The following is a 13,301-nucleotide window of genomic DNA, read 5'->3' as shown; positions in this document are numbered from 1 at the left end:
TTGGAGCAAAGATGGCCCGGGCACTGGGGATGGCTCCTTGGCCTCTGCCCCAGGCGCTCGAGTGGCTCTGGTCTCAACAGAGCGAGGCCCCGGAGGGGCAGAGCATCGCCCCCTGGTGGGCAGAGCATCGCCCCCTGGTGGGCGTGCCGGGTGGATCCTGGTCGGGCGCATGCGGGAGTCTGTCTGACTGTCTCTCCCCGTTTCTAGCTTCAGAAAAATACAAAAAAAAATTAACTCAAGGGAAAATTAAATTATTAAAATTAGATAACAATATAAATCTATAACTGTCAATTACAATAGGTTTTAAGGTAATGAGAACAATCTCATTTACAATAGCAATAAAAAAAATGAAACCTAAGGTTTAACTAAAAAAGAAATGTGACATACTTAAATAATACAGTAAATTTTACCAAAGTCCAAAAAATAGACGTTGACAAGTGAACTTGAAGCATGTAGCATACTGTGGATGTCTGGGGTTAGATGGCCAATGCATTTACAGGTATTAATAAAAACAAATAGTCATTAAAACAAAAAGAAGCTTTGAATGGCAGAAGAACATACCACACTCCTGACCAAGAAGAGTCAAGAATTTAAAATGTCATCCTCCACAAATATAACAGTAAGGCCAATGCAGTTTTTTGTTGTTGTTGCAGGGAGACGAATAGTAATTCAAATGTATCTCTCATAGAAAAAATGGGTATAAGATTAGCCAAGGTCATTTTGGAAATGAAGAGGAATGATAGGTTCTCACCGTAACAGATGTTAAGGTTTATTTTAAAACCACAAGAATTAAATAAGTAAATCTGGCTCAGGAATAAACATAGAAGAAAAATCCATGAAGAGATCCAGAAGGAATAAGAATCAAGTCAGGGAGTACAATGAGAGAAGATAAATATATATCATAATATATGACATGGAGGCAACTGGTCACCATTCGGAAGAAATTAAAGCTAGAGCCCTATATCAAACCACATTCCAAAGTGAAGAAAAATCAAATGCAAAGAAACCAAATCACAGAAGATATAGGAAACAATTTACCTTAGTATTTTACAAGCTTGTGGTGGCACAAAGCTTTCTAAATATAAAACAAATAATAAAGAAAAAGACTGACATAGCCCTGACTGGTGGGCTCAGTGGTGGAGCGTCAGCCCAGTGTGTAGATGTCCCACATTCAATTCCTGGTCCAGGCACACAGGAGAAGTGACCGCCTGCTTCTCCACCCCTCCCCCTCTCCCTTCTCTCTCCATCTCTCTCTTCCCCTCCTGCAGCCATGGCTCAACTGCTTTGAGCACATTGCCCAGGGCGCTGAGGATGACTCTGTGGTGGAGCCTCTGCCTCAGGCGCTAAAAGCTAGGTTGTGATCAAGGCCTCAGATGGGAGTTGCAGGGTGGATCACAGTCAGGGCGCATGCGGAGTCTGTCTTTCTATCCCCTCCCCCACTTGGAAAAGAAAAAGAAAAAAAAAAAGGATTGATACAATTAACTAGTTAAAATTTTAATCTTTCATATATTTAAGAACATTATAATCAAAACTAAGAAAAAACAATACAGCACTAAGAAAAATATTTGCAACAAAAATAATCTTAAGGGGCTTAATCATTATAAGGAAAAGGGAGATTAAACATTTTTAATGTGCAAATGCAATTAATCTACACTTCACAAAATAATATAATTGTTGTGATTCAGAATGATTATCTTCTTTTTGCTTATATGCATTTTCTGAGTTTTCTAAAAACCCCCCAAAATATATATTCCTATAGCAAAAGAAAAATCTCAAAATAGAAAGCAGGAAAAAAAATTTTTAGGTTACCTAAGCTTCTAACAGAGGACTATAACACTCTTTTACCAGCTCCAAACTCCCCCAGAATGAGGAGGCATGCAAGGTTGCCAACAGCTCCCTAATCAGGGTCAGAAATGAGCACTTTTCATTTCTTTGAATCCTCCAAAAACCTCAAATTGGGCATTGTTATTACCCTAATATTGCAAACAAGAAAGTGAAGGCTCAGAGAAGTCCAGCAAATTTCCCAAGGTCACACAGTTGTAAGCAGTAGCAGAACTGCATCCCAGGTTGACATGACCACAAACTTTGCTTTGCTCCTTCCAGAACTCATTTCAGGAATCTTGGTTTGGGAGGCAGAAGACCTGTGTCCTGATTCTGGCTCTGTCCCTAACTACACATGGCCTTGGCAAGTCCCTTCTCTGTCTGACCCTCAGTTTTCTCAACTGTACAGTAAGAAATGGATGGGACCAAATGGCATGTCTCTTCCCTTCCTGCTCAGACATGCCAGCTTTCTGTTCTCATAATGCACTCAGTGATGACCAGTGGCCAAGGACTTGTCCAAACCAGGCGTCAGCCCCAGTGGCCAGGGAGCTGGAGCAGGTGGCAGCGCAGCGATGCCCCCCCACTAGCTCACCCTGAATTCCTCGTGAATGCGCTCCTCCAGGACTTTGGCAGCCTTGCGGTCCTCCATTTCCACTTTCCACTTCTCCGCCAGGATCCGGGCTTTCTCATTGGCCAGAGCATCTCGGAACTTCTTGGTGATCTCTGCCTCCTTCTGTCTCCTTCCAAGAGAACAGCAGTAGGTATAAACACATGTGGGAAGCCAAAGGGCTACATAACAACAGAAGTTCAAATAAAAACTATGGGCAGTATTTCTTACCCTATCAGAATGACAGATGTCCAAGGTCACCAAAACTCAACGTTGGCAAAGGTGGAGAGAAACAGGCATGCTCCCATACATGTACATAAATCAACAGAATTGTTCTGGAAGCCAGGGGCAAAAAAGACTCTAAAATCCCATCTCTCACTCAAGTTCACAAAGGCATCGGTAGAAGATGCTCATCAGAGGATTTTTAAAGCATAAAGAATGGCAAACAACCCACATGTACATCAACCAGACCAGAGAATTGGGTTTCCCATATAATGAGAATCCTATATAGTCATCTTAAATAATGTTGTGGAATTATATTCATCAATTTACTATGGTGTGAATAAAGCTGTTTACAAAGCACGCACAGACGGTCCCCGACTTATGCTGGTTTGACTTATGATTTGTTGGCTTACAATGGTAAACACATTCAGTAGAAACTGGACCTTGAATCTTAAACTTTGCTAGTTCTCAGGGCTACTGATAGGCTGGAAGATACTTTCTCGTGATGCTAGGCAGTGACAGAGAGCTAGCTACCAGATCACAGGCCAAAAACCCACAGTGTACTCACTGTGTTAGATGATTTTGCCCAACTGTGAGCTAATGTAAGTGTTCTGAGCACGTTTAAGGTAGGCTCGGCTAAGCTGTGATTTTAGGTAGATTAGCTGTAGTAAATGCATTATCAACTTACTGATATTTTGAATTTAGGATGGGTGACCAGGACATAACCCCGTCGTAAGTCAAGAAACATCTGTATTACCAAAATGCTCACTGTGGTTATCTCTGGTGGCAGGCATTGGGTTGTTGTGAACAATTTCACAGTTAAAAAATTGTCACTAAATACTGGAGTGGGGGAGAAATGTTGGCATCCAAGTTTAACGAAAGATACTAAAAGTTGTTTATGAAAGAACTCTAACTCCAAATCCCACTGGGGCTCAAATGTCCATGAAAGAAACAAGCGGATCTAAACTGCTCTACTGCCCCGGAAACAGCTGAGAGGAAAAGCAGAAGCATGTCATATGACTTGTTCTGATGAAGCCAGACCACACCCAGATATAGAAAGAATGTTGCTATAACCACATCACAGATGTGAAAATTGAGGGCCATATTAGCTCACTTCTAACTGGAGGAGCCAGGATTTGAACCCACCAAATATATCTGATGCAAGACTTTGGTGGTTTGGTCACCTAATATTAACAGAGTTCAAAACTGCCAGCCAGCTGCCTGGCCCGTCCTTCCTGCTCTCCACCACCTACTGTCCTTGTCTGGAACCCACCCAAGGCCTTACCCAACACCCACTGACACCTCTCACCAGAGCTCCTCGGCCTCCCTCTGTGCCTGCAGTCGTGCCCTCTCTGCAATCAGCTCCTCAGAGATCTCTTCGTAGGGCTTGTCGCCAGGGCCTTCTCCCATGATCCAGACCCAGACCTCGCCATCCGCCCCCAAGAGCCACCGGATGTGCTTGCCACTTGCTGCTTCACAACATCAGGAGGGACACGGAGGAAAGAAGAAACAGGTCAGGTCTGGGTTCTGTTTAGTAAAAAATGACCTAGGTTGGTCAATGGTAGCCAACCACTTTGCAGCACACTGTCATCATCAAAGAGGATTCCAGAAAGATACTGGCCTGAGCATAGGTCCACACCCATCTCTCCCTCCTACTCCCTTTTGGGAGCAACACAGCAGCTCAGCCTGCTGAAGCAGCTATCTAAGTCTGGAGTGGGTGTCTGAGGCCAAACTCCCCTCACATCTTCGGCAAAGAGAAAGTCCGTAACAGTGCAGCCCTCTCTGAAGGAAGGGACTTGTGCACTCCTGGGCTGAAGCAGTGAGGAGCCAGTGAAACTTCTCCTCTCCCCTCTCCCTTTCCCTCCTCACCGTCCACTGGCTGAAAATGAGGGACTGGAGATGGTGGAGGTGCTGGATGAAGCAGCGAGGCCCCTGAGCCTACCTGACCCACACCCACCTGCGACGTGAGCAGGAATTGAGCCTGTGCTGTATGAAGCCACTGAGATTTTTCAGCTTTCCTATTGCAACAGATTCTATTGATATCCATGACTAAAATGGAAATCTATCCCCGAAGTGGTGGACCACTGAAATGGAAACCTCAGTGTCACAGCCTGAGAGGGTTGGGTGTCGAGAGATGTTCAGGAGGCTGAATGGCTGGAGAGCCATGTTACACAGGAGCAAAATATTGGGTAAACTTGTTAGACCCCATAATTTAAAAAGCAGACTCTTGTGCCTCTGACCTTGTCACTCTCAGGGAAGAGACTGGACAAGGGAACACTGGTAGCGTGTGTTGGTTGCTAGCGGCTGTGTTCGGCAAGGTGTTAGGAGGAAGAAATTACTTCCAGAAAAGAACTGTGTACTTTGCAGGTAGACACTGAAGGACATAGAGAGAATACAGAAATTTGGGACTTTGTAAGATTGGAAAGATCACGTCCTTCTTGTGTCCAAATTGCAAGAGATGAAATTTTTAAAAGGTTCGCATGACTTACTAGTAAGATGAGTAAAGTGTCCTGGGTACAGATAACATGGCAGCCATGAGAGTGTGCTCCGACACCCAGCTACAGGGAGCATAACTAACTGGGCGCTCCGGCTCCGTGCTCACATGCGCGCCCCGTGTCACTCTTCCCAGAGGCGTCTTCCACCTCTGACTGAGCAAGGCAGGCTTGTTCCTGGGACACGTTAGACTTCTCTGATGGGCAACTTCCCTGAGGCCTTGACAAGCCTTCCTTGGATTACATGTCTTCCTAGAACACCTCCTCCCAACCTGACTTCCCATCTCCCTCACTCAAGGTCAGACTGACCCTGCGGTGTGATGGCTCTCCCAGCCTACTCCAGCCCCTGCCCTTCCTTATCTCACACGCATTTCCTTAGTAAAATCCTGGTGCGTTTAATCCCACCCTTGACTCTGCTCTATAGGGGAATCAGACTACACAAGCATATTAGGAACTTTTTTTTTAATAATTTTATTTTTTTAATGGAGCGACATCAATAAATCAGGATACATATATTCAAAGATAACATGTCCAGGTTATCTTGTTCAATTATGTTGCATACCCATCACCCAAAGTCAGATTGTCTTCTGTCACCTTCTATCTAGTTTTCTTTGTGCCCCTCCCCCTCCCCCTCTCCCTCTCCCCCCTCCCCCCATAACCACCACACTCTTATCAATGTCTCTTAGTCTCACTTTTATGTAGGAACTTATTTTTACGAAAGCACATTAGGCACTTATTTTTATGAAAAGCCTAAAGGCAGGTCCTCTTCAGTTGAGAGAGAAAGACACAGAGGTAAAGTGACAAAGACGTATAGGCAGTTTGTGAAACATGTCTAGAAACAAACTGGATGTTGTTACTGGGATACAAAAGCAAACAGATTACAAGTCTCTTAAGTGTTTGAGCCTAAGCCTTTGGCTCTGGCCAGTTGGCTCAGTGGTAGAGCATCAACCCAGCGTGTGGAAGTCCTGGGTTCAATTCCTGGTCAGGGCACAAAGGAAAAGCAACCATCTGCTTCTCTTCCCCTAATTCTCCCCCTGCTCTATCTCTTTCTCTTTCTCTTTCCACAGCCATGGCTCGATTGGTTAGAGCACATCGGCCTTGGGCACTTAGGATAGCTCTGTGAATCCTCCACCTCAGGTGCTAAAAATAGCTTGGTTGCAAGTATGGCCCCAAATGGGCAGAGCATCAGTCCCAGACAGGCATTGCCGGGGGGATCCTGGTTGGGGCACATGCAGGGATCTATCTTTCTATCTCCCCTCCTATCACTTAAAAAAAAAAGGCTTTGACTATTTAAGATTTAACAACCCTTTCATGCCCCAACCTTGATGACCAGAAGGCAGGTTTCAAAGGCTACATGGCCCAAGAAGGGCACAACCCTCAATACTCACTACAGATGAGGCCAAGGGGAATAACGAATAAGGGGGTCCTCCTTGAGGGCAGTCAGCATCCACTCAAGGCTGTCCCCTCACTGCAGAGCAGAGAAACCTCACACAGCCGCAACTGTAAGACTTCAGAAATGCCACTGACTAGTGACCAAGTGGGGGGTTCACATTCTTCCTTCTCCACAGGGGGCAGTCTAAGCCCACTCCACCACTGTACACTGTGTCTTAAAGGCAGGTGTGTGTAGGTGACATGTCTGTTTAGCCACATTGAACCTGATAGAGACAAATACAGAACGCTTGGGCTTGGATGCAGTGACTGGATGTGACTTTAGGGTGTCCGCCTTAAAATGGTGGTGAATGTATTTATATGGAGAACAAAATGTATGAGTGACCATAATGCAATCTGTGACAGTGACTTGCTGCGTCCAGCCCTGCCTTTCATCTTTGGGAGCCCAGAAGATGACTACTTTACTCGGCTTCCTTCAGTTCCATGGCATCTGTGACTGGATTCCAGTCTGTGGCAGGACAGGGGAAGACATCGGTGTCTCTGTCAGGCTGAGGCTATTTGCAGTGAGTGTGTGTGCCTTGTCCACATACTGTCTTTCATCCCAGCTGGAAACAAATTTCTCCAAAATGGTGGAATTGCAAGAAAAACTTTTTGCGCCTGGTCCACAACTCAGTGTTTGAAAGCAAATCTCAAAAAGGAGCTACCCAATCAACCCCAAACAGTGATGTGTTCAGAAATAAACCTCCATCACATTAAGCCGTGAGGTTTCGATGTTTATCCATTGTAGAAGGCTGCATTAATTCCCCTGATTAACGTGGAACACAGCCATTTTTAGATATTAAAAGCAATATAGTAATATAGGAACACTGGTTTTATTATGACTGATAGAAACAGGAGGGCAATCACTACTAGAATTATAAAACTTCCAAATTAATAGTGGGAGAAAGTAATTGATAAGATGCTTACCAATCCTGCAAAACTATGTAAAAGGAAAAGAGAAAACAACACATAATGTGCCACTATTACAGCAGATGCTGTCAATCACCTACCCAGCATCCATTCCCGCCCACCTCCCTAAGAAAACCTGGATTTGTTCAGGGACTAACAGAGAACCCTTAGTTTCACGTCACGCAAGTTTCTACCCTAGTTTCAAAGGACAGATCAAATTGATCTAAACCCATCATGTAATATTATGCTCACTGGCAAATGACTGATCTAGGAGTGACCAGATGTCCTAAATTCTGACAAAGTAGATGTAAGCAGAAGTCCCAGTGAAGGATATCTCTTTCTAAACAGAAGGTGAAGACTCCTTAGGAGAAACCCCTTCATCATTTGCTCTTTTATCTCACCTACTTCTTCTTCCTTGGAATAAAGAAATGATGCCCAGAGTTGCTGGAAGTCTTTTGCAACCATGAGGAAGAGAACCACAGGCTAATAAGGATGAGTAAGCAGAAAGAGAGGAGAGGGCTCTTGATGATCTGGGTAAGCAGATAAATCAACACTGCCCACTGCAGTTCATCTCCACATTTCTTGTCATTTGAGAAAAACAAGGAACTTCAAAGAATATAGTTCTGTAATTATTAAATAAAATATGATATATAAATATGAAATTATTTATATATGAAATAAACATGAATTATCTTATTAAACAACTGTTAGTCATGAATTCTGTTATTTATAGTCAAGCACGTCCCTGATACAGAGAACAAATGCAAAATAAGACAGAAGCCCTAAACCCTAAGGGTATTTCTTAATACAAAGACGTGAACAGAATTAATTTTGTAATTAACAACCTGAGACTATCAGATGTGATTAAAAAATAAAATCCAATTGTGTGCTTTTTAAATAAAACATACACTTAAAAAAAGGTCAAAAATAAAGATGTAGGTGACAACAGATGGTACAAAGATAAGGAAAAAGAAAGCAGAAGTGACAATGTCAGACAGCAGATTCAAGGACAAATGTGTTAAGACAAAGAATATTATGTGACAATAAAATATGCAACCCACAAAGAGGAGACAACAGTCATAAAACTTTATACAACATACAGCATAGCAGACAACTGCATAAAACACAAACCTCTAACAATGCAAAGAGAATTTGAAAATGTATATATTCTCATGATGGGGACTTTGCACCTTAAATATTGAAACTCTGTTTTCTTTATTTTGGTCTTGCAATTATGAGAAAAATTTTATATTCTCAAATAATAATACAAAAATTAGAAATCAATGGAGGGAAAGGGCCATTAAAAATATTAATTGCTCTATAATCAAGAAAATATCTCCTTGATAACCTATGGATTGTAGGGGACATCAAAACTAAAATTACACATTATCTAGGAGGGAAAATGTAGTAAAAAATATGAATACAAATAACAGTGAGTTCAAAAGAAAAATTATAGGCTTAAGGCTTTTCTTTTTGATATCCCCATGAATATATATCACTCTTCTCAAAACATATAATAGTAGTTGATGCAAAATAAAAAGAAAAATGCACAGGAATATAAGAAATATTTCCAAGAAATCTACACCAAACAGAAAAGTGAAACAGTAAGTCTGTGGGTCCTCAAGCAAAGAGTGGTCACCATGAATGTGACCCCGACAGGGTAAAGGGGATCCCCCCAGAATAAACAGGAGCCTGAACAGAATGATTATTGAAGACAGGATCTTGGCAAGTTCAAGAAATAGCCACGAGGCTGGAAATAAAGTTGGAGAGGCATGGCAGCCCAATCCTGTTGGCCATTGTTGGCCTGGCATTGGTATAGACTTTGGATTTTATGCTGCATGAGGTGGGAAGCCATTAGAAATTGAGAGTGGGGAAAGTGACGTAATCTCAGTCATAGTTCAAAATGTTGACTCTCCTAGGTGTGCAGAAAACAAGTGAGAACAAGAATACCTGTAGGCCAGTAGCATTTAGAATAGTCCAGATGAAGAACGACCATTTCTTGGACTAAGGTGGTAGTGGTGGAGGAGGAGGAAAATGGTTAAGATTTAGGATATATTCTAAAGGAAAATACACTATTTGCTTAAATTTTGGATCTAAGCTGTGAAAGAGAAAAAAAATAAAAACAAGAAAACTCTAACATTTTGACTTAAACAACAGAATGAATGGTTCATGTTATTGATATGGGTAAATTGGAAGAAACAGCTTGGCGAAATCAGCGTTTCTGTTTTGACCAGATTAAGTTTGAGATTATGAGACATCTGAGAAGCAGTTGGATAAAATAGAGTTCAGGGGAAAGGCTAGAACTAATATGTAAATTTTTGGAGTCATCAGTGGAGGGACATTTAAAGCCACAACACTGAGTGAGAGCAGGTAGAGAATGAGTATAGAGAGAAAACCAAAGAGGTCCAAAGACAGAAGCCAGGGCACTCCTCCAAAGGAGACAAGGACAAAGAAGCCAATGGGGAAGGAGAACAACCAAAAGTCTCTTGTTCCAGAAGCACTGTTCCAGAAGCCAGGAGGAGATAGAGTTCCAGGAATCAAAGGAGAGAGCTCACCTGTGTTAAAGACTGCTGATGGGTGGATGGGGTGAAGACTGAGCACTGGCCACTAGATTCAGCCACATGGAGGTCACTGGTGAGCTTGATAAGACTGGGTTCGTGAGTTTGTGAAAAGGGATACTTGGAAACTTTTAGGGGAAATTATAAAAGCATATCGTTATAAAATTATATCATTATTCCCATTTGTGGAAAGGAAGAATTTCTTCTACAAGACTTAAAAAGAATAAACTACAAGAGACAGTGTCGATAAATTTAAATATAGATTAAAGCTTAAAATTTCTACACAAAAAGGCATACCATAGAAGTAATTAAAACCTAGCAAATCAGAGAAGATATCAGAATACACTTAAATTATTGTAACTATAAAAGCAATAATAATAGCTAACATTTATAGAGGGCTCATCTTCTGATCACAGTTCAACACATTTTATATGTATTAACCTACTAATGTCTAGAACAATCTTTTTCTACTGGGGTCCTGTGAGAGAAATAAGCCTTATAAAACAATTTCAATGATGATTTTTCTCAGTTCTATCAAGGATGGTATATGTAGATAGCACTAGTCTACATGCATTGTAAGAAAGTTAACTCATTATACAATACATCCTTTAAAGCAGTGGTTATCAAATAATTTCCTCTCAGAATCCCTTACAGTCTTTAAAAATATTGGGTATCTCAAAGAGTTTTTGTTTATGTAAGCTATGTCTATCAATATTTAGCATATTTAAAATTAAAACTGAGAAATTTAAAAATATTTATTTGAAATAATGGCTAATCCATTGCACACTAACATATATAACATTTTTATAAAAAAATAGCTATATGTTCTAAAACAAACAAAAAAACTAACTGGAAGAGTTGCCTTGTTTCACATTTTTACAAATCTATTTAATGTCCAGCTTGATAGAATGCAGCCACACTCTTATATTTGCTCTGCATTCACCCCATGGCAATAGGTAGTTTTAGTTGAAATATTTTTTAAAATTTGGCATATATGTAGTTAGGAAAGAGAATAAAAGAAAAAATTTGATGGTTTTTTAGATATTTATTGATAACATTTTTGATACTATATCAAAACTTGAATAAGTGGTAGTTTCCTTTTTTCACTTTTTTTAGTTTTTATTGATTTTAATTTATTGTGTTAACATGGATTCAAGTGTCCACTCAATATAACACCCTCACTCCCTACCCCCGCAAGTGGTAGTTTCTTAAATGTTAGTTGTGATGTAGAACCTGAAACCATATCAATGAATTTATTGTACTTGTTATATTAAAATTCATTGCTCATGTTAATTTCTGAGTTTTGATCAATGTACCATGGTGATAAAATGTTACCAGTTAGGAGAAACCAGATGAAGAATATATGGGAATTCTCTCAACTACTTTGCCAACTCTTCTATAAATTAAGAAGTAAAAATTAAAATTTAAAATACTATTTACAATAGTATCAAAAAACATGAAACAGAGACAAATTTAACAAAATGTACTGTCTCGTCTTAAAAATATTGCTGAAAGAAATTGAAGACCTAAATAAATGGAGCAAAATACCTTTCTCATGGACTAGAAAACTCAACTGCATTAATATGTCAACTCACCCTGGACTGATCTATAGATTCAAATTTCTAGGAAGCTAGACATTGACAAGCTGATTCTAAAATTTATGTGAAAAAGCAAAGGTCCTAGAATAGCCAAAATAATATTGAAAAAGAACAAAGTTCAATAACTTACACAATATAGTTTCAAGATTTACTATAGAGCTAGTTTCAGGATTTACTATAAAGTTACAAATGTTGTGGTATTTGTATAAGGATGGATATATACATCAGTGGAACAGAACAGAGTTCAAAAATAGACCCACAGATATACATTTAATTGATTTTCAATAAGACTGCCAACAAACAATTTGACTTTGGGTGATGGGTATGCAACATAATTGAATGACAAGATAACCTGGAGATGTTTTCTTTGAACATATGTACCCTGATTTATTAATGTCACCCCATTAAAATGAATAAAAATTTATTTTAAAAAAAGACTGCCAATGGAATTCAATGGAGAAAACGTTTCTTTTCCAGCAAATAGAACTTGGACCTTTAATTTCCACATATATATTCTAGTTTTTAAGGAGTGGGGAAAGTAACATCATCCCCCTTTATCTCCTAAATTCCCTCCACATAGGAAGGGTATTCAAGTGCTGGAAAGCCCAAGCCATAAATGCCCACCACATTGTCTTGTCTACTTTTCCTTCATTACCGAGCTGCAGAGTCACTACCTACAGAAATGGCCCAGCAAGATTTTCCTTTTCTTTGACACCTAATTGGCACTTACAACACCAACTCTCCTATTCCTTAAACCCACATTTTTCTATTGAAGTTTTCTGTGTGATTAATATACCAGAGATGTAGGCCCCCATTTGTCTGGAACTGAGGGGATTCCTGGGTTGCACAATTTTCAGTTTTAAAACTGAGACAAGATGGTTCATCCTAAGAAGAGATGGTATCAGTTTAGCCATCATATCCAACCTCCTTTCTAGATGTGCTTCTCATAGCCCATCACTTTGAAAGGCAGCAGCCTTACTTTCTCCATGACCCCAGACTCTTGGCTCACAGGTGTGAACCACAGCTTCCAATCAGATGCCCACTGAACGGAATCTAAACTGAGGGGCAAAATGCATGGGGGTCATTTGATGATAATGGGTCTTGGAGGTAGAAGGCCACATGGATTCAGATCTGGGATAGCATTAGAGAAACTGTGCTTGCAAAAGAGCAGCATCAGGAGCTAGCCTGCAAGAGCAAGTGTGCAGATAGAAGCGCAAAAAGGAAACCAGGAGAAAAGTCTCTCTGGCTCAGACTCCTGATTTCGTCCGCACTTGCTGAACTTGGATTCTGGGAGACAGCTTGGAAGAATTTTCCTTTACCTAACATGTCTTGAAATGTCTGGCCACCCCAGCAAGATCAGGAAGACAATGAGCAGACTCCTAGCATCTCTCAAAGTAGATGTACATTGTACATAGTAGGTGCTTACTACCTGTGGGTAGAATCAATTCACTGGGGAACAAATTTTTTTCATTTTCTGTTGCATGAGGTTTTAGAATTGTTTCTATATATTTCTGCATCGCTGATTCCAAATATGAAATTCGTTTTTTGGTGCATGCTCTAGTTTTTATGCAATTTTAATTTTTTTGTTACAGTTAATGGCATGTATTGGTTTTTAAATTAGAGTTAAAGGGCAACAACTCTTGGATTGAACATAACCACAAGGCAA

At 40.5% G+C, this 13,301-nt stretch overlaps 1 protein-coding gene across 1 annotated transcript in view; it reads right to left on the bottom strand.

Annotated features, from left to right (window-relative positions):
• SH2D4B (SH2 domain containing 4B) overlaps positions 1–13,301 on the bottom strand; it is a 119,649-nt gene that overhangs the window by 87,815 nt on the left and 18,533 nt on the right. The window contains exons 3-4 of the mRNA XM_066242741.1: positions 3,960–4,119; positions 2,414–2,561 (exon numbers count right to left, since the gene is read on the bottom strand). Coding sequence (XP_066098838.1) covers positions 2,414–2,561; positions 3,960–4,119 — 308 coding nt within the window. The remainder of the gene's footprint in view (positions 1–2,413; positions 2,562–3,959; positions 4,120–13,301) is intronic.

This window comes from Saccopteryx bilineata, chromosome 9 (assembly GCF_036850765.1).
Source record: "Saccopteryx bilineata isolate mSacBil1 chromosome 9, mSacBil1_pri_phased_curated, whole genome shotgun sequence".
Taxonomy (NCBI): domain Eukaryota; kingdom Metazoa; phylum Chordata; class Mammalia; order Chiroptera; family Emballonuridae; genus Saccopteryx; species Saccopteryx bilineata.
This window is presented reverse-complemented; position numbering and strand designations above follow the sequence as displayed.